The 23,156-nt window shown below is 43.0% G+C and overlaps 1 protein-coding gene across 1 annotated transcript in view; it reads left to right on the top strand.

Moving 5' to 3' along the window:
• The window catches only part of trabd2a (TraB domain containing 2A), a 78,839-nt gene that overhangs the window by 27,834 nt on the left and 27,849 nt on the right, over positions 1-23,156 (top strand). Inside the window, exons 3-4 of the mRNA XM_084046748.1 lie at positions 6,791-6,937; positions 8,354-8,528. Of these exons, the coding sequence (XP_083902874.1) occupies positions 6,791-6,937; positions 8,354-8,528 (322 nt within the window). The remainder of the gene's footprint in view (positions 1-6,790; positions 6,938-8,353; positions 8,529-23,156) is intronic.

Here is a 23,156-nt window from a genome sequence, read left to right as displayed (position 1 = left end):
GCCCGAGTTACAGCATTTTATGTGAGCTGCAGTGGCAGGGGGTCCTCCACTGGGGGCGCCACCACTTTTGCATCCGTTCTGGAGCACCAGGAGTGGGTGGTCCCCGGGAATGCCCCGTGAGCAGCCCCGTTGGGGTGGTCATTTGGTAATTAGTCCACATGTGCTCATTTTTTACACTTGGGGGTCCCCGAGGCAGCTGGGGGTCCCTGGAGCTCCGGGGGTCCTTGGAGGGTGTAGTTTGGCAGGTAAGGAGTGTGTGTGCAAAATCTGGCATGGATCGGGGCAACGGGTGCGGAGATATGAGCAGGGCAAAAGTGTGACGGGACGTGTGTGACGGAGTGACGTGACGGACGGACACCTGGAGCAGGTTTCTATAGTAAATGCGACCTACGGTCGCAACAATAAAAGCTACGGCAACATATAGGCTATACACAACAGTTGGGAAACAGTTTTTATCCAGTGGAGATGTCACCTGGTGCAGTCTACTCTGATATTCAAATGACATTCCTTATTCAAACCACAGTGTTGGCCGGGTTCGCTTTGGTTTCACCTGCTCAGTTCCAAAACAATCAATGAGGGTTTTATACACTAAATGCCTCCCAAATACCTATAACTCTTCTGTGTCTGCAGTTGTCAGACGATAAAGTTTACATAATGTCCACATTTAACAAGTTCATTGCATTCCAGTTGAAATGATCAAATTCAGTAGCTAATAAATCCAACATCAGACAATATGACTCAATTCAGTGGCCAGCTAATAAAGCCAACATCAGACTCTTAACATGATTTCTAGTCAGACAGCCTGACACATTTGCAGTTATTGGAATTCCCTGCACTTTTTCTCAAATTTGAGAAAAAGTGCAGGAAAAACAAACAAAATGGGGAACAAGCAGGTATTTACCACCACTTATGCAGTGTATGTGCCTTTGTTTGTATGGAGAGGAAAGAAAACGTAGATGTGCCAAAAACACAGCCTGGAGCAGACTACAGTTTGTTGGGTGGGTTGGTTTCTTCACTGTCATGATCATGAGGAGAGCTGTAGAGTTCAACTTTGAACTCACGCCTGAGAGCTCATTGGCTGCTGACACTCAGACACACAAGCTCGCCCATATGACAGCTTGATTTTGTCTCAGGATTTTGTCTTGCACGGGCTGTTTTCCCCAAATTCACTGTGATTTTCTTTCGTTCCGAAAGGCTATGACACGCTGTGAGCTTGTACATCAGCAATTCTCGCTGTCCGTTGTACGGAAAAGTATGAAGATGAAGTGGTTAACTAATAGCTGCTTCTCTAATAGTTATGTCCTGTATATCCCAGGGTATACCCCTGGGATACAAACACAAAGTTTGGAAAATGGCATTGTTTACAGCAGTGGTTCTCAAACTTTTCCATGTCAAGGACCCCCAAAATGATATGTATTTGGCCGCGGACCCCCATCTCAAATATTTTGTTCCAGGGTCCCCCAGAAGCAAAGATTTGAGTTACAAATGTTCGCTTAAAAATATATATATATATATTCAAAGGTTTGCAAAAATGTTCACGATTTTTCAAAAATAGCAGAAAAAAAGCACTGAGTGCCGCTCAATGAGCTTGTATATCTGCTATTTTTGAATAGCCAAAGTATTAAAAATTCACATTATTGTGATGCGACCCCTTGGAACCCCCCAAGGACCCCTGGGGGTCCCCGGACCCCACTTTGAGAATCAATGGTTTACAGGATGAAACGGTGTACACATGTTGACATCCATCCGCATAGCCCTGTCCGTCCTCCTCGATCGTGTGCTCCATCAGAAACCTTCCCAAGTCCCTGGTCTAGTAAAAAGCTTGGCCTCGGAACAGCTTGGATCATTCTCCTGCGCACCTGATAGGCCTTGTTTTAGGGCTGACTGCACTGTCTAAGATTTCACTGATAACATCGCTCATAAAAGAACATGGTACCTCCCCCTCGCACTCGCATTCTCTCCCCGTTTCTGTCTGTGTGCTTTCTCTCTCTCTCTCTGAGAGATTTCACTGATAAAGTCTGTCCTAGGGAAGGGGGATGGTATCTGTTTGCCCTTCCTCTCTCTTGTTGGGTGTCCTTGCTCTATCATAACCTGCATTCCCCCATCTCTTTCTTTCTTTTCTTTTTTTTTTTAACTTTCACTCCCTTCTGTTCAGGCTTTTACGGTGTGGCCAAAGTCCAAGCCGTATAGAACTGTCTGTCTGTCTGTCTGTCTGTCTGTCTGTCTGTCTGCCCCCTCAACAGTAGACCAATCATCACAGCTCATGTTGCTTGCTACTTGCATGACATCATGATACGGAACCAACTCTAGCCATAAACAAGTGCAGCATATAAACGGTCTTTGCACGACCAGGAATGCATGCATGGTGATGGGAGAATGAAACTCGTGAAGAGTGTGAAAGTGAACCCCTTAAGACCTGGGACGCATCTGTGTCATTTTTAGATTTGAGCTAAAAAGCACTTTGGCTATTCAAAAATAGCAGATCTACAAGCTCGTAGCGCGGTAAGTGCTGCGCTACGAGCTTGTATATCTGCTATTTTTGAGAAAATGTGTGCGAATCTTTGAATATATATATTTTCAAACATTTGTAACTCAAATCTTTGCTTCTGGGGGTCTCCTGGTCCACAGCCAAATGCATATACAGTTTGGGGTCCTTGACATTGAAAAGTTTGAAAACCACTGACATAAGTAACAACATAAGTTTTTTCAAAAAACTGTTAGGATTTAGAAGACATTTTGTAGAATCGGAACCTCTGGCCTTATGGGTTAAGATAGTCGTTGACAATGTTCTGTGAATAGTCTTGTGAAGCACATTTGTTGTTATTGGTGAAGTATGTGATCACTAGCTCCATTTGGCCAGATATGAGCCATCACCAGACCAGTCAACACGCCCACAAAGCTGCGAATTTGTCAATGCAGGGATAATGCCATCGATGGTTTTACTGTATCTTGCACCATACAGGAAACACTGCATTGTGATTGTTTAGTTCACAAACCGCACACATAGTAACTTACTATCAATAGATACAGATTGGACAGGGAGGCCACGCTGTTAGCAGGGGGTCCCCAGCCAAATTAGTTAACAAAGCGTCACAGTCATTTTAACCACTTAGCTTTGGCTATTTTAGAAAAATCGTGAAAATATATATTCTTTAAAGAGAACATTTTTAACTCAAATCTTTGCTTCTGGGGGTCCCTGGCACAAGCCATTTTCAGATGGGGGTCCGCGGCCAAATGTATATCAATCTAGTGGTCCTTGGCATGAAAAAAGGTTGAAAACCACTGTGTTAGAAGAAAGGTGACGTGGTCACCCAAAATCTACTTCATCTTTAGGAGTATGAATGTTCACAGCATATTTCATGGCAAGCCTACTTTTTCAAGATATCGTGCTACCAGTGTGTCATTGATTTCAGTCGGTGCCTTTCCTGAGAGCCATAAAACGGAGCACAGTTTGCTGTTAACCCATTCAATCCGGGAACGCATACTGTGTCATTTTCGATTTCATAAAATTACACAGTATGCATAAAAAAGTATTGTATACTTTGGGCTATTCAAAAATAGCAGATCTGCAAGCTCACAGCGTGGCACCGAGTTCCGCGCTACGAGCTTGTAGATATGCTATTTTTGAAAATTCTTGAACATTTTAGCAAATCTTTGAATACATACATGTTTTAAACAATATTTTAAACCCAAATATTTGCTTCTGGAGGTCCCTGGAATTAAACATTTGACAAATGTCTGCTTTAAAAATATATATATATTCAAAGATTTGCAGACATTTTCACGATTTTTCCAAAAATAGCAGATCTACAAGCTCATAGCACGGCACAGTTGCGTTCCCGGTCTTAATGGATTAATCGTTAAAGCTATCTCACTTTCCTCCCAAAATATTGCTCCTAGAAGTCTCATTTGCTTTGGTCTGGTTTGCTTTGGGGCTGTTGAAAGAGGCATGTCTTCATCTTATCAAATCCTACATCGCGGCCAGCTTCGCCCCTTAAAGAAATGTAAATACGGCTAACTTTTCTCTGCAAACACTCATAAGCATGTGTGTGTGGCTGCTGTGCCCACATTCTACAACAACATACACGGTCAGTGTTGCCAGATTCTGTGAGAGAAACAAGCAACCAGGTCTAGGAAAACCAGCCCAAAATAAGCCACCATGGGCCACATGAGCACTTTAACATGTACATCAGCTATTTGAAAATAGCAGATCTACAAGCTCACAACGTGTCGCGATGCGACGCGTTGTGAGCTTGTAAATCGGCTATTTTCAAATACAATCTTGTGGGGAAATGATAATAAGCAGATCTGGCAACCCTGTACACGGTGCAGGGGCGAGGGGGGACAGCGAAAGAGTGTTTCAGCTGAACACTCCAGATCTCCACATGTGGGAATCCAGTCATGATGGTGGGCACACACACACACACACACACACACACACACACACACACACACACACACACACACACACACACACACGCACACGGCCACGCACACACGCACACTCGCTCTCGATTTCAACAAGTGGAGCATTTCCATGACAAAGGGCAATTATTGACTTTCATTGGCTCCGCTCGCTTTGATATCAGTTAGGGGTGTGTGTGCGTGGGGGGGGAAGGGGGGGGTCCATGAAAGGAGTGAACAGACGAGTGGGAAAATGCACCCACTGACCCACGGCACACAAACACAACAGGGAAAGTAGGGGGGGGGGGAGATGGGGTCACAGGAAGAAATGTCATTCGTTCAGCTTCTGTCTTTCAGGTTCTGCTTTACTGTCTGGCCCGGGACCCTCTGCCCCCCCCCCTCTCTCTCTCTCTCTCTCTCTCTTCTGCCAACCTTTGCATTTATCTACCTTTCTACCTCAGACCCTTCCCTCTCTGTCCTCTCTTTTCTTTTCTATCTTTTCACCCCCCCGTTAGTATGACTGATCCTCACCGCCCACTCCTACTGCAACCTCCTCCTCCTCCTCCTCTCCCAGCCATAATTTAAGGGGCTGAAAGGCAGAGAGAGAAAGAGAGAGAGAGAGAGAGAGGAAGGCAAGGAGAGGAGGCCTGTGAAAAAAAACGGGAGACCCTGAAGATGAGGGCCTTTCCTCCAGGACGCGGCACAGATGTGAGGGTGTGTGTAGTGTGTGTGTGTCTGTGTGTGTGTGTGTGTGTGTGTGCGCGCGTTTTTTGTTGGAACAGAGTGAGGTGGGGGGGGGGGGGGTGTACTGGCGATAGGCTAATTTGCGCGGCATAAAAGGCGGACCCCCTTTTCATATGCAGAGCGCCCACTTTGATGCGCGGCCGCGATGAAAGCCGGAGGGGAGCGGAGAGAGCAGAGGAGGAGAGAGGGAGAAGGCGACAGTGGGGAGCTCTTTGTCCGCTGACAAGAAGGCATCTGCTGCTGCTCGGCCCCTCTCCTCCTCCTCCTCCTCCTCCACCTACTCCGCTACGCTGTTGCTCGCCACAATGGAAACCGGCCCTAAAGAGACCCCGAAGCGTCATTTCGATCTTCTCGTACGCGGGTGTCGATTGACCAGCCCCCAAAATAGCCGATCTACAAGCTCTACAACGCGTTGCGTTGTAGAGCTTGTAGATCGGCTATTTTGGGGGACGATCGACACCCTCTTGATAAATTGAGTGACATCGAGGGTACCTTTTTTTTAGAAAGCGCACAGGGAGGGAGGAAAAAAACACTTGGTTTGGCTGGTTGACGTATGGGCATGCATATTAATACAGCATGCACGCACACACCGTGACACACACGTGCGCGCGCCTATGCATGCGTGTACACGTGGTCACACTATACCGAAGCCGTTTGGCACACTGTGAGACATGCACATACACACACACACACACACACACAGGCACGCACATGCTGGAAGGTGCGCACATGTTTGAGTGAAACGTCCCAACGTGAAGAAGATGCATGATGGGTAATAAACACACACTCTCTTTTCCACGGCTGACTGAAGAGTTCCTCACTTTGATGGACTTATGTAAACTTGTTATATTTAGAGGGGAGCACTCAGTAAGAGATCAGTGGATTGTGTGTGTGTGTGTGTGTGTGTGTGTGTGTGTGTGTGTGTGTGTGTGTGTGTGTGTGTGTGTATGCAGGTTGGCGGGTGAATGGGGGATCAGAGGCTGTGTGTGTGTGTGTGCGCACCCACATGCATGTACACACACATGCATTTGTGTGTATTTGTGTGTGTGCATCCATGTGTGTGCGTGTGTGTGCGCGCTTACGGTTGGGATCACAGGCTGTAGGCTCACCAGGGCTCTCTCTCACCAAACACTGGCTGATTTCACGCTCTCACAATAGCTGTTGCTCCACAGGACAGCCCAGAGGGGGCTTGTCACTGCTGCGGACCACTCCAAACCTGAAAACACATCACCTAAAAGCACTGCTTCCCAAACAGTGGGTTGCAGTCTCCATGTTTATGGGTTGCAAGTAAATATCCTTCTACTTCTACTTACAAAAAATCCCCCTGAAGAAGAGAAACCTTAAAACACACAGTATAAAGTTGTATAAGCAACTTTTTAGTATTCGTTGTTTCACTTGTATTTGTTTTGAGAGCAGAAGGCTGCACATCTCCTACAGTAGATGGTTAGGAAAATAAAAGAATGAATGAATATATTACCAAAAAAAAACAGCATCCATATTCTGGGGGAACATTAGCCATTTTTGACAAAGAAAAAAAAGTACAGATACAACTCGGGTCCACTTTGCTAAGTCTAGAGGGTTTAAGTGGTTAATGAATGATGTAATTATCATTAATGCAATATATCATTGTTTGACTCTCTAGGTGATCTTTGCCCTGAACCAGACGTTGCTACAGCAGGAGTCTTTGCGGGCGGGGAGCCTCCAGGTGCCCTACACCACTGAAGACCTCATCAAACACTACAACTGTGGAGACCTCAACTCCATCATCTTCAACCATGACACGTCACAGGTTGGTTGTCCTCTGTACCTGTCTCTAGGCCAGTGGTTCTCAACCCTTTTCATATCAAGGTCCATTATTTATTTGGCATTTGAGCCACAGACCACCATTTGATGAGATTTAGTCTCTCAGACCCCCCAAAAAAAGATTTTTGCCACAATTCCATGCTGTATATTTACGTTGGTAGGAGAGATTCTTCTACATTCTCTAACTGTGTAGACTTCTTGTAAATTAAGTAATGCAGGGTTAGGTTAATGCAGGTTATTGTTTAAAATTATTCATAGTTCTTTATATTTTTATACTGGAAATAGCAGATCTCCACTATTTCTTATGGTCGTAAAATGAGTAATTTCTTTGTGTATTTAAGTTATTTTTCATTATCTACCCTGTGTCATTTTTGCTTACGAAGCCTAAAAGCCAGACAGAAAATGTATGTTTTCTTTACACCGTATAGTATGCTTGTCGAAAATGGCACATCTACAAGGAAGCGTTGATGGCTTGTAGATCGTCTATTTTTGGCACGCGACAGCATTGTATGTCAAAGTATTCATTGGGCTTTATCTCTTACACTTTCTGGTGTTCGATCGACAATAAGAAACTCTTTGATGTCGTAAGAACAGTAGTTGATCCAACGCACCTGTTAATTAATTCTACTCTATGTAGCGGTAAACCTCCATTCACTTTCAGTCTAGTTAATAAGCTACGGCTCAGTTTGACCTCTTGATCTTTAGGAGTGTCCCTGTGACATAACCCTTCACCTTTGACCCCAAATCCCTGAACCCCGACCCCAGCCCCCCCTCAACACCCCAACCTCCCACTGCCTCCCCTCCTCCTCCCCCCTTCCCTTTTCTGCCATCCCGTTTACACTCTTCTCTCCATCCTTCTTTCCTCCTCGCCACCGTAGCCACCACCCTCCAGTCTCCCCTTCCCTTTCCTCCTTTTCACTCTTTCCCTGAGACCCCCCAAATCTCTCTTCATCCCCCCATCTCTCATCACATACTAACCTCACTCACTCACTCACTCACTCACACTCCATACACTAACTCGTGGATTGTTATGACTGATGAGTGTTGTTTTTCATCTCACCTGAATGATGGTATGATTACGGAGATGTTAACATAATTTAAACAATTCAATAAATGCATGTTCATATATTTAGCTGGTCAGAAGATGCCAAACATACAAGCACACTCACACCTTCTCAATCCTACTTGGCCATGCCGTTTTCAAAAATGTTCAAGCGACAAGACTACAACGTGCCACGTTGCAAGCTTGTAGATGAGCTATTTTAGCAATTTCTTTTACATTTCTCAAAAGTTTTAGAATTTTGGAAAAAGTGGTTAAAAAGACATTAATTGACAAGTGAATATTTTTTTTTCTCTACCTTCTATACTCCACTACCCCGACCCTACCCCGTCCAATCTCCAGGTTCCTAACTTCAATAACGTGACGCTGCCTCCCAGTGAGCAGGTGACAGCCCAGGAAATAGACAGCTACTTCCGACAGGAGCTCATCTACAAGCGCAACGAGAGGATGGGCAGGAGAGTCAAGACAATGTTGGAGGAACATCCAGATAAGAGTTTCTTCTTTGCCTTCGGAGCAGGTTGGTCTACATCTATATTTATATATTCTTTCAAATGGGATGATATGGAGAAAATCAAGATAAAGGCAATTTTTTGGCATGACCCTTTCGAAGTGTCAATGTGACACTCCAGTTTCAATTTTCAAGCGTGGGCTTAACAATATAAGGTTTTAGAGAGAAGGACAATGCCTGTTTTGTCTCCTCTTCACACTACAAGCAATTTGAGAATTAAGTTGTTGGATGTCCATTCATTTTATGTGACCATATTTCCTCATTTGTTGGCCCAAGGAAAGTTGGCGGCAGCGCAACTTTTGGGCAACATGCTGCTAACCATGTGTTAGCTGTGCATCCGTATGTCCTTGTGTCCTTTGGCAAATTTAAATAAATAAATAAAAAGTAATTGGGCCAAACTGCAAAGAATCAGTGTATTAAAAGACAAACAGAACAACAAAAGGTTCAAATCACACTGTTTTCTATCACTGAAACTCGGAACTTTTAGCCAGGAAAAAACAGTCAGTGTGCTGTTGAATGATGATGTGGTTGCACATGGTATGAATGCGGAGTAAGACACGAAGGGAACATTTTGAGTCGGTGACGCTTGAAGCTCACGAAGGCAACAAATGTTTCCTGGAATATCGGAATGTTCCCTGGCCATAAGATGCCTAACAGACACACACACACTCACCTTCACACAAATCCAGGAATGGTGGAGTTAAATTATTGTTTGAGCGAATTCACCTCCCTTGCCACCTCTCTTACTCACTTACTTTTTTTGTCAGTCATGTGTGTAACAGATGCATATAAAAGTCTGCAGGACATTAAAGCCGGTCTTCCTCTAAGGTGTGAAACCAAAGACTTCAGAGGGATTACATCATTTTTCCCGTTAACGATGTCGAAAGAGAGGGGGAAAGAGAGACAGAGAGAGAGAGAGAGAGGAAGAAAAATGGGTGTACATGATTTATTGGACTCTGAAGCAACTCATGTCTAGAGAGATGGAAGTTATCCTGCCATAATGTAGTTTGATCACTCGTGAAAGCCTGAGTGTTCACCACCTCCCTGTGGGATTGGGTTTGATAAGCAATATTTCAAAAAGTCAAATGGCTGAAACACCTTTCTTTTTATGTGTGGCTCTGCAGGAGGCTAGCCATCTATAAGTGTGTCAGGGTGTGTGTGTGTTGTGTATGTGTTTACACCGGAGCTAATCTTGCAAACCGCTTGACCGATCAGAGTCAAATTTCTTGTGCACACTGCCAGTAGGCCAGAGAAGTGCCCATTTTTCACGTTTTATACTTTTAAAAAAAAATTACAGTGGAAGTCAAATAGGCTCTGGTCGGCCTGAAACTTGAACAAATGTTCAATTTGAGAAACGAGGTGAGCTGATCGCGGAGAGAAACTGTCTCTCGTTGTGAAAGAAAGGCGGAGCTGTTCCGTGTGTTCCCCAAAAAATATTCAAAAAACAAACCCCTGATCGATGCCGACTTGAGAAGTGCTTACACGCAATATGGCCAATTTAAGGATGTATACAACCTCATGCAGAATCATAATGTACTTTGCACCATGTTACTATATTTATTTTTAAATTGGGAGCACCAGTGCTTCCAAGTAAAAAAAAAAGTAAATTTCACGCCTTCATCCTTGGGCGTGAAGAACCGAAAGAAACTTGAATGCCTAGTTTTGTTTGCTGGTGGAGAGAGGTGATGAGATTAAATTATTACACTTGACCAATATGTCTGGTGACGTCTAAATTCAATGTAGTTGCTTAAACTGGGTAGGAACAATTATGAGAAATGCGTAGGCTTATTAGTAGCCGTGTTGATGGCTCTTTTAGCAACTCCATTGAGTTTAGTTGGCACCAGTATGTATCAGTTGATCTCTGATCTCTGATCGTCTGGCCATGCAAGACCAGGCATTTCCCTAATCAGATTTCTTGGATGCATTGCAGGCTCTTTCTGATCGGATAAGACGTGTCGGTGTAATTATTACACCAACGCGTCCTCAGAGGAATTCAGACCTATTACACTGTAATAGTTTGAATTCCCCTGAAACTATATAGCCACATCGTTAGTAGTACTCAGTTGATAAGAGACGACGAGTTAAAACAGTGAGAATAAAGACACCAGATAACAAAAGATCAAGTCGTGTGTGTGTGTGTGTGTGTGTGTGTGTGTGTGTGTGTGTGTGTGTGTGTGTGTGTGTGTGTGTGTGTGTGTGTGTGTGTGTGTGTGTGTGTGTGTGTGTGTGTGTGTGTGTGTGTGTGTGTGTGTGTGTGTGTGTTTTCGCATGTTGATTGATGTGTATCTAAGGCAGACAGTCTTTCGCCCTGGAGTCATGTTTGTTTGGTCCCATTATTGACACTTGAGGAAAGAAACCAAGGACTTGTTGTAATGATTTACTCAGACACTTGGTATAGATGAGAGCTGGGGTGAAGAATGCCAGTCCTATGGACATCTACAGGTAACGCCTGATGTATCATTTGCTGCACACTGTGTCACGCCCCGAAAAATAACCAATATCTGCTATTTTCGGTGTGCGACTACATAAATCAGGCTTAATTTCACACCCTCAGGAAGTGCTTTTGCACTCTCGCATGGCAAGTCCACTCTTCACAACTTCTTCTTTCGTCTTCTTTCTCTGAGGGGTGCAGCAGTGGTTCAGGAGGCAGAGTGGCCACTTGGGAAATCAGAAGGTCCCTGGTTCGATCCCCCTGTGTTAGTCTCAAAACCTCCTTTAGCAAGACACTGAACCGCTAACTGCTCTCGATGAGCAGGTTGATGGTGCCTTGAATGCAAATAAGCAATCTTCATAAATACAGAAAATAGCTGATATTGTTGGTATTTTGCTGGACAGAATTGTACGACAATGCATAAAATAGGGCTTAAGTGGTTAACCAGACTAATTGATTTTGTGTTTTATAAAAAAAAATCTATTACAATATTTTCACGACAATTCATTAGTAGCCTATACTTAACACATTCCCTGCCAGAGTTTATTCATAAGGTACTCACCCACTGCCAGCGTTTTTGAGTTTTATAGCCTTTTGAACCGTTCACAAAAAAATTATATCCATTAAAATCCGCGATCGGATGGTGTTTATAAACAGCAACGACGGACGTACGAGCCCTCATAATGTTTACACTTTTTTTCCTTTTTCTTCTTCTGTGTTATCAGCCGGTAAAAGAGGCTGCAAACGTCATATCCGTTTGGCTGTGACGTGGCTGTGACGTTTCCCCACCGGCCATCTTAGATTAGCTTAGCCTCCGATCGGCTATCAGATCGTTTTTAAACACAAAGAGGATAACCGTTCGTCGATCAAAGAAAAGAAAATACAACCGGAGCTTACCATTTGTTTTTTAAACCGTGTGAAAACCATGATCTTTAGCCAAAACCAGGGAAAAACTGTTTTTTCAGGATAAAAAACGAACCGGAAACAGTTGTCGGAAATTTTCTCATAGGATGGGTCGGAAGCGTCATGGGAAAAAAAAAAAATCAAGGATGGTACCAAAACATTTTTTTTTCGTTATTAAACCACATAAAAAGACGATCCCGAGATATCTCGGGATACGCAGGTAACGGGTGGATTTAATGTCCCGAGATATCTCGGGATTGGCAGTATATGTGTTAAAATATATATATATAAAAAACTGCTCTTCAAGATGAATCGATTATTCTAAAAAGTAATCGATGGAATAATCTCTACAAAAGAAATACTCAATAGTTGCAGCCCTAAAGTCCTGGCTTCCAAGTTGTGCTGAATGTTGCTTTGGTCAGTTGGAAGTGAAAAAGCTGCTAGTGGTGAGCGGAGAGAGGCCTTCACAGTCTGCTGGTCTCTGAGCCAGCAGGAAACAGCTGAGGAAAAGCAGACACATACACACACACACACACACTTACACACTCGTACACACACGCACGCACGCACGCACGCACGCACACACACGCGTGCGCACACACACACACACACATGCAAGCCCTAACAAGGAGTACATTTCACTGCACGTCCCAAAGGAGCTGCCTTTACAAGGGCTTGGTCTGAAAAGGTGAGTGCGTGCGTACATGTGTGCCGTGCATACGTGCGCGTGCGTGTGCATGTGTGAAACTGATACGGCCAATCAGCCCAGAAGTGCTAGCCATAGACATATGAAGGGCAAGCCTGGTCACCACATACAAGGCACTAAATAGTGTATGTCCCACACACACACACACACACACACACACACACACACACACACACACACACACACACACACACACACACACACACACACACACACACACGGAAACACGTGCAAAGACACACACATTACACAGGCCAGCATATACGCATGTACGCTTATATATACATACATGCCAGCCCCCAAACCATTGACAGACTAGAGTAAAATGTGTCCTTAATTATTCCCACAGGGGTCAGAGAACACGCACGCACACACACACACACACACACACACACACACACACACACACACACACACACACACACACACACACACACACACACACACACACACACACACACACACACACACACACACACACGCATAGAGTTACAATGGAGTCCATTATGTCCCTGTCCTCGACTGATCTGGAAGCATCAGCTGTTAAAGTAGTTTTTATCAGTGACCAATCTCGTGTCTTAATGTCAGAGAACCGGAACGTAGGTGGTATCCTGACCTTTCAACATTCTGCCAACCAGTGGTGGAAAAAGTACTCAATTGCTTTACTTAAGTAAAAGTATCAACGCTGCAATGTAGACGTATTCCGTTGCAAGTAAAAGTCAGGAATTCTAAATTTACTTGAGTAAAGGTACTAAGGTATTGGCATCAAAATGTACTTAAAGTACCAAAAGTGAAAGTAGTCATTATGCAGAATGTCCCATTTCAACTTTTCAAATGTATACAAATCTTTTGAAAATAGCAGATCTGCAAGCTCACAATGCGTCGCATCGCGACGCATTGTGGGCTTGTAGATTGGCTATTTTCAAATGGCCGAAATGTATGCAGAGCTGAAGTGGTTAATGTAGGTTTTGTAATAATAATCAAAATCAACAAAGTAACTAGTAACTAAAGTTTTCAAATAAATGTAGTGGAGTAAAAGTATAATATTTATTATATTTATTTCTACAGTCACACTCATGCCACTACATGCATTATGTCACAAAACAGAATCACCTTGCCTGGTGGTGAAAAAAGGGAAAGTTGGGTGGTTGTTGTTGAAAATATCTACATGTATTTATTTTGGCAAATCTCTTAGTTACACCAACATTGTTCTTGTGAGGAACTTTTGTTGTTATTGGTGATGCATTTATAAAAAAACGATGTTTCCATTCGGCCAAAGGAGACAGACTGTCACCACACTAGTCAACATGCCCACAAGTTGTCAGTTTGTCAATGTGGAGAAAGGCTATGCAATGAAGTTAGACACAGCTGAGTAAAACCATGTTATTTTTCATAGTACTATGTAGACTAGCCAACCTCTCGTATCAATATATACCAGGGCTTGAATTACTGCGGAACTACACCGCAGACATTTTTTCTGTTGCTTGTGCATTAGTTAAGTTCCAAATGGCAAGAGGTCCCAAAATGACAATCACAATCACAAATGAATTCATGTAGAAAAACACTGCAACAACAAAACACATCGGTATCTTATATGTTAGATGTCTACGACAGTGTTTCTAAAGTGGGGTCCAAGGACTCTAGCCTGGCGTAGCTAGACTATATCACTGCGTCTGGTCCCAGGCTACAGGGACTCCAGGATCCTTGAGGGGGTTCCATTTCAAAACTGGCAAAAATAGCCAATCTACAAGCTTGAGCTTGTAGATCTGCAATTTTCGCTATTTTTACTAGCTTGTGGTGCAAGCTGGTCTGTATTCAGTCGCTGCACTAGTATTTTCAAGGGTTTTAGCCTGGCACAAGCTGGTATAATATGACTGTGTCATTCTGTTTGAAGATTATTTCCAATGACATGCACAAAATAAGTTGAAAGTGGTTAATTTCACTATAATTTCACTAGCTTGAAGGTGAGATGAGATAATGTCATGTAATGAATAAGAATGGCCATTCAGATCATAGGTTTCACTCTGTGCTGAAATTGCCAGTTGCTTGACTAATAATAACAGCTGATTAGATTGAGTAGGATCATTTTAGGCAGAATCTATACCACATTAAAGTGTTGCTTATCTAAAGTAATATTTGAATGGTGTCTGTATATAACACAGAGGAAGTTTTGTCCTTAAACTGCACACCTAGTTACTTGCATAGCTAGTTATTGATAGTTTAAGATTTGGTATTGGACACTCATTTTCTATTTGAATGTTAAACGTAATTAACACAAGTTAAAACCTGATCAGCTGCCCAGAAAAAAAAAAAAAACACTTCACTTTAAATCAAAATCAATTGAGGAGAATTGGTTTTGAGTTTGTTGAGAGCAGAACCACATATTTAGAATATTTGTCCTCCCAAGTAATGAGCCCATTAGCCCGGAGCGCTAGCCAACAGATGCCTGAATGACAATTATTGTGAAAATTGTTGAGGCTTATCATTTTTGCCTCCAATTCAATAAGCCCTATTCCATGACAAGGTTGCAAAATACTTTCTACAATTTCCCAGGCTGTTGATGCAAATAATTTCCAATTGGCTAAATCCGCTCAGTAAAAAAGGAAATAAACAAAATAATTCACATAATTACCAGGCCAAGAGAGCATAGGAGTCTGATACATTTTAAGTATAAAAACGGCTCGATAGAATACCATTCTCACAGTTGACCGCAGAACTGGACAAGGCAAACGGTAATAAAGAAAACTCAAAACTGGATAAACAAGCCATTAATGTTTTTCATTCTCATGTGGTTTCATTCGCGAGGGAAATATGTAGAGCCTCTTGTCTTCAGAAGCTGTTGAGGGAGAAAACATTCTGGTTGACTGTTATAGGCCAAGCCAAAACTACCATTCTCTGATTGACTTCTCGTGCACTTTCATTACACGTACGCACACATGTACGCAGGCGCGCGCACACACACACACACACACGCACACACACACGTGTGAGTAATGGAAGTGCATGAAAAGTCAATATGGCACCCACCCATCATATCTTAGCTTCCAGGTATTAGAGCTGTTTTTCCAGTGGTTTGGTGGACTGGCGGTCAGTCAGTGTCAGTAGTGGTCACTGGTCCTTTGCCCGATGTCAGCTCAGTCAGAGCCACACGCATTCATTCTCTCTCTCTCTCTCTCTGTCTCTGTCTCTCTCTCTCTCACATATGTGCTCTCTCACATATGTGCATGTCCACACACACACACACACACACACACACACACACACACACACACACACACACACACACACTATAACAGAGAAATTAACAGACTCACAAACCTTCCTTGCTCTCCATATTCCTCTCTAATCAGCACCCACGCTCGCGTACACACACACGCACACACACACACTCGCGCACACACACACACACACACACACACAGACAAGCCCATTCATTAGCCTCCGTTGGAAGCACTGTGTAGCTGGCAGGCGGAACACGTTGAGGTTAACAGATTGATGCTTGTTGTCCCAGTAACACACGCTCACTTTAAGCTCAGGGCATCTGCCTAAGATCTGTCTGTGTCTTACTTAGTAATCCTATCCACACTGACAAATCCTTCAGTGTTCACCCTGTGGGGGTACAAATGGAACCATTTGGTTCACATTTGTACACTCAGATTCACAAATGTATAGATCAACGATTTTACTACCCACGGACAGTGTTGCCAGATTCCGTGAGAGAAACAAGCAACCAGGTCTAGGAAAACCATCCCAAAAGAAGCAACTATGGGCCACATGAGCACTTTAACATATACATCAGCTATTTGAAAATAGCCGATCTACAAGCTCACAACGCGTCGCGATGCGACACGTTGTGAGCTTGTAGATCTGCTATTTTCAAATAAAATCTTGCGGGGAAATTATAATAAGCAGATCTGGCAACCCTTCCCCACAGACTTATGTTTGTTACGTCTCATCTTTGTTACATGGAATACAGCGGAGAGAGAGACAACAATGTGACTTGTAACAGTGGTGAGTTGGAGAGTGTTTTGGAAGTTGAACATTGCAATGATAACGTTCATGGGAGATCCATTCAGTGTGCTGTGTAAGTCAAAACTACTTTATATGTGGATTTGTCTAGTTGGGGAACCTTCAGTATGAATATAAAAACAATGACAGTAATTTCAAAGCTGCATGAGCGGTCCATTCCATGTAGATTTGTGTTTTCTTTGATGAGATAGACAGTAGGACCCACAGCATAGGAATATGAGTGACGGTTCTGGCGGGATTCAATCCCATGCCAGCTTGGCTGTCTGTGCGATTCCAGAGACATGCTGGGAGAGCAAAGCACAAGTCATAACAATTACTCAATTCAATTAATTTGATCTTCCCATTAGGATTCACCTAATCATGCATATCGATATTTGAACACACTTGACTTCCTGGCTGGAGTTGACGGTCAACATTCATTATTTTGTCAGGAAGCATTTGGTTCTGATTAAGGGCAATCATTTTAACTCGGAGAACCCATATCTATCTTGAAGTAGACGGAGTGTTTTCAAGTAAAGACGGATAAAGAATGTTTTAACGGACAGGTCATAGTCTATTATGCTAAACGGCAATAGTCCTGGTCCTACATGAGTATGAGGTGCCGTACTGCCATGTCTTGCTGAACATTACTGGTGCTGTAAGTAAATACCTCCTAAAAATTTGTCTTTCCCCCCCATCTGTTTGTCTGAAATACCACGGCCATCACTCACAGTAAATGATGATGTTGAAAAAGTGCTGTATGTTCAGACAGGCATATGGAACCGGTTATTGCTTTGGTCTATGGGTACAGTAACCCAATCCATGTATACAATCTGAACCCATGTTCCCTTTATAATCTCTGCCATACCCTGGCACTCTTGACTTTAATAAAATGATGTGTTTACATATCGCTGAGGGCTGAGGGCTCCATTTCTGCCGGCTCGTACAAATTCCTTTTTTTCCTCTCAGTTCTTTCTTTCTTTCTGTCTTTCTGTCTTTCTTTCTTTCTCCTCCAGATCATGGAGGTTGAGGCCGTATGCATCCATGTACATTTCCGTCTCATCTGTGATGTATACTTAGTTGAACACCGAAGAAAATGGCAGATTTACAAGCTAACAACGCATTACATTAGTAGATCTGTACTTCTGCTTGTATATCAGCTATTTTCGGCGCGCGGCACACGGCACGCAACCCAGTATAAATCCAGGCATCAACCCTCACTGCTTAGCACATCATGATTCTCCTCAAACTCTGCTCCCAAACCACAAATTTAAATATTTGTGGCGGTGTAATTGCCAGTGTGGTTGACAGGCCCTAACGTTTACTGTACTTTGAAATGTTTGACTCGTTTCACAGACAATTAGTTTTGCCTTTGGATCCCTCCCTATTTAGGCTGGTAGGGCCACGCTAGTGAATACCCCATGGTTAGTGAACTGTTTAGTGTGGTGGGGTAGGCAGTAATAAATGGATGGCTTGGCCTGCTTGAGCTGCGGCTTAAAGGCGAAGGTTGACATGCGTTCATAACTCACACGGAGCACCTTGACTTGTCAGTGTGTGGCCAGTGCTGGGGTCTCGCGCAGGGAAATAGTCACTTAATGCTTGCCGAATCCACTGTGTTTACCTTGAGTAGGGTCAGCGCGCACACACTTTAGAGTCGCATTGACAGAGTTAAAGCAGCTTCTCGGGAACACAAAAGGCGTATATATATATATATATATATATACCTAACTGCAAAACTAAAAGTGTTGAAAACAGCTCACTGTCTTGCATTAGAGGTGATAGATTCTTTTAACTGCCTTGTGGTGTGTGGAGTCAGCACTGCTTTAGCGTGTGGTTGTTGGCAGGTTTTCCCAGACAGCTGTGTCTGTCAAATACAGCGCACTGGAGAAATGAATCATTAACTTGAAGATATTTATATATTATGAACTGTGTCGATATGTGGCGTGTGAGATCATTATGGATCTCTTTTGCTGTTGACTGCAAGATAAAATAGGTTTCATTTATACTTTGTCCTCTGTGTCATGCAAAAGAATAATAATTCTTTAACGTGTTTGAAAATACTCACCTATAATGGCATGTCCAAAGTAGGGGCGCTAGGTTGAAAGTAGTTAAGTCTGTCTGTGGGTTTTATAAATATTGAAACAATAAAAAATAAGAGCTTGTGACTAAATAACTACATTGGAATCCATTGGAACAAACTTTTTTTTCCTCCCCCATTTCCTGAAAAGTAATGTTTTTGGACATACAAGGTTTCCTCTTCGACGGCGTCGATACAGTTTCATTCCAAGCACTACACGATCAAGGCCCCTGCCTCCCTGTCTCTTGTTTTCTCCCAGACGGTGTGAAATTCAGAAACACGGCGCATTGTGACAGCGCCCTGGCCTCATAAACGGCTACTTTACAACTGTTTGGTGCAGTCGCTGACATGAGTCCACTCATGTCAAACAGCGCCATTAAAAGACAGACCGACCACACACTTTCAGTCCTGGCCAGGGCTAAACCAACAGTCCTAGATCTTTTTGCTTGAAATTTACCAGCAGTCCAGCTGTGTGTGTGGGGATGTACTTCAACCAGGTTATCAGTTTGACTTTCAACATGAACTTTAATTGGATTCATTTATAAAGATGTATTTTTATTTTATTTTTGTATATATTAATTTAATATATATATAATAATTTATATTAAATAATTTAGTCCTGGCAATGGATATTTTGGCAGCATACATTCTTGTTGCAATTTGAAACTCTCATTGCCCTTGTTATTGCTTATTTTTGAAGAAACATCAGGTACGTACATAATGGGACTGGCCTTTTTTTCCGGAACATTTCGATTCCAGGATTGGGTCTTTTAGTACACGCAAACCATTGGCACCAGATGGACCATTTAGATGATGACAGAGCTGTTCACTCCTTGACCTGTCTCTAGATTTATGGTATGTGATAGACTCTGTCTGTCTGTCTGTCTGTCTGTCTGTCTGCATATCTGTCTTTCTTTTTCGTTTTCCCTTCTGGCTGCCTATTGATTATCTATTGATTCCCCCCGAGAGTCTCAGTCAAAAACCCACGTGAACAGTTAATCACTTCTTCCTGTACCCCTGATAAACCCAACGTAGTTAGATGTTTATGTCTCTTCAGAGGTTATAGTGCATTTTGCCTATACTGCCACTTTTCGGTGTGAAAAGTTGAGGAGCATCCTTTCCACCAAGTTTTGTGCGAATCCGGTCATAACTGCTTGAGACGTCCTGCTAACACTCAGACTGACTGACTGACAGACAGAGAGATGGGGGCAAAAACATGACCTCCTCGGCGGAGGTAATCACACATTTAAACGTCAGAAGAACGTTAAAAGTCAGAAGATAACAGGGCCGTGCGTTCTGTGGCCACTCCTCCAACCTGTCAGACCCCATTCTGTCTCAACCTTTGAGGGATGTGATATACTGACCAACTGTCACTATGACTGACTGTCTGCATCTTTCCCCTCTTTCTTCTGACCATCTGCATGCCTGTGGTCTTAAGTCTTACACAAGACTTGTTGAAAATATGTAAAAAAGAAATACTGACTATGCTAAAAACGAATCTGTTGCATATTAAATATCCCAAGAAATCACCCATGAACAGCTGAAAAGTGGCATATTAACACTGTGTTTATTGTGACTCTTGAACTCGCCGAACCCCGCTTGGTTTCTGACTTTATGGGATGTTAAAGCATGTCAGTAGGTCAGCCACGCTGTGGAAATGGCCTATTAGAGACTTGTGTTGCTGTTTTTTTTTGTTTTGTTTTGTCTAAAAGTTGCAATCCAGAACTTTTTAAGTGAATAAAACTGTATTTTGATCCATCTCTATGGTATAATATGTTAATACAAAACTGGTACATCTGCTGTGGCTGGATTTGATCTCCCTGTTCCCTATGGAGAAATGTAGATTCTGTGGATGGGTTTCGACCATTACTGGTTGAAGAGGTATTGCATGAAGCTCAAAGCGTAATATCTCCGTTCTCCTCTGCCCAAATGGTTTTCTGTCTTGGCTAAGCAGAAATGCTGGCACTCACGGTGGGGGACCTGGGTTCAAATCCCAGGTAGGACATAAATATGACTGATTGCAGCTGTACAAAAGGGCACTTCCGTGTGTGGTATTGAGGCGGGGGTTGAGCGTTGTTCATTTGATCAACTCAACTGAACAGCAATTAAACAGGTACACACTTTTTACGTGCACTTGGGTTCAGAAATCCCAAAGCCGTAAGCTTAATTTTATACCATGTTGTCCCTCTCCAAAAATAGACAATCTACAACGTCACAGCGCTTATTTATTTTCAGCGGACGACAAATGCCGTACGACAAATGATAAATTAGGCTTTAGCGCGGCTGAGACGCATTTCACATAACCCCATGCGTCTCTCTCGGTCGTGTAGTGAGTGCTTGTCACAACAGGGCTGTTGTGATTTATTGAAAGAGTTGAACTTGGCTGAACTCCTCACCCCTGACCCCATTCAAGCCTATAGCAGTATTTCCTCACGCACCTGGAACGGGCTCTCTTTATGTGCTATAGCCCAGGGGCTAAACTTTCATTTGTGGACCACAAATACCTTTACCCTCGCTCCTTCCTATATGAAAGGGGGGAGAAAAAAAAAGAAAATTACATATCTAGTGAGCGGCAGCAGTGAGGTCTATTGATGATACGAGCGGGAATTGTTATGAAGGAGCTGTCCCTTTTCATTTTGGGGGCGGGAGACATAAAGGAGAGCTCAAACTGCCCAGAGGGGAAGTGAGAGATAGACATGTGGAGGAAAACACAGCTCGGGTGATATGTGGCTTCCACTCTCTCTCTCTCTCTCTCTCTCTTTCTCTCTCTCTCTCTCTCCCTCTCTCTGTGGGGATATTGAATACTTTTTTGTTTTGTTGGGCTGAAGGGGGGAAGTTCTCCGGTTGCCTTCATGAATGAAAGCTTATTTGAGCTTTCCTTTGTACAACACTAGGCTGTGTTTTATAGTAGCGCCATTAACCGCTTGAATATAAAATTGTAACGTCATGACTAAATGACTCCTCTCAAATTCGGTGTGTCTAGTTTTCCGACTTCATTCCGTATTGAGCATCTTCACGTTATCCGCCTTGACGTGCTGCCGTCATTTGTTGTTGTCGGGCAGAAACCTCTTATCTCCAAATTATAACCCTTTTAACCCATTAAGACCGGGAACGCAATTGTGTCACTTTAGATCTATTTGGCTATTCAAAAAATAGCAGATATACAAGCTCACAGCGCGGCACCAAGTGCCGCGCTATGAGCTTGTAGATCTGCTATTTTTTGAAAAATCTTGACAATGTGTGCAAATCTTTGAATATATATATATTTTTAAAACAACATTTTAACTCGGATCTTTGCTTCTGGGGGGTCCCTGGAAAAAAATATTTTGAGATGGGGGTCCGCGGCCAAATACAATACAATTTTGTGAGTCCTTGACATGAAAAAAGTTTGAGAACCACTGATATAGAAACATACGTTTTTCAGAAAACTGTTAGGATTTAGAAGACATTTTGTAGAGTCGGCCTCAGGTCTCAATGGGTTAACAGTTCCTTGTTAAATGAACGCCCTACTTGATCATACTACAGCGTTACACCAAAGCATCAAAAGTAGCAGATCACAACACTTTGCGATCCGGCACGTTGCAAGCTTGCAATTCGGCTATTTTCGCGGCATGACGCCCTTGTACGACGAATTATAAATGAGGCTAAATTGTTTAAATCACAAACAGGACATGATCCATAGGTCTCTGGTAGAGATGGAGACAATGCACATCTGCTCCTTCTTTTACATACTACAAGTTCTCCCAACTAAATAGGCACAAAATTACACTCCAACCCACATGTTCCAGGCGGCGGGGCTCTCCGAGAAAACTTCTGAAGAAAAACTATAATGTGGGATATTTTTCTCTACATCGAGACTCCATCCGACTCCAGTCTGCAATTTATTCTTTACTGAGATTGATTAAAGGCTGAGACGACAATGGAGTGAGCGGGCTAGGTAAAGGAGAAGTTTCTGGCATGATCCAATCACAGGCTTTTTGGTGTATTTTACTTCCTTATGTAGCATTTATTTCCAGGAACAAATAAGGGCAGTAATGATGTCAGTAAATGGTGAAAATCTCCCCAGTTTAATTAGAAACACAAGTCAATATTCTCAAATTGACGGGCAACCCGATAGCCAAGTGGTTAGGGCGCATGCCACATGGCCCTGATCAGTGACGCCCTGGTTCGATTCCCGCTCCACTGGACCATTTGCTGAATGTCATTCCCCTGCACTCTCTCGCATTTCCTGTCTCTTTATCCTCTATTGCTGTGAAATAAAGGCTTAAAAATGCCCCCCAAAAAGTATAAGAGAAAAGACATCCTCGAATGGAAAATTAACACAGAAAACAGAATGGACAAGTAATAATAATATTAATAACAACTAGACCAGTGGCCTACGGATCGAACTACAGACGCATACACGCGCACACACGGACAGAGATTTTGCGCATGTGTAGTAGGATAATAATAATAACGGAAGAAAGAACATTTGAAGTGTTTTTCCATCCTGTTTCTTTGATGCTACATTGC

Source organism: Gymnoscopelus microlampas, assembly GCF_963454915.1.
Source record: "Gymnoscopelus microlampas genome assembly, chromosome: 21".
Classification (NCBI taxonomy): domain Eukaryota; kingdom Metazoa; phylum Chordata; class Actinopteri; order Myctophiformes; family Myctophidae; genus Gymnoscopelus; species Gymnoscopelus microlampas.
This window is presented reverse-complemented; position numbering and strand designations above follow the sequence as displayed.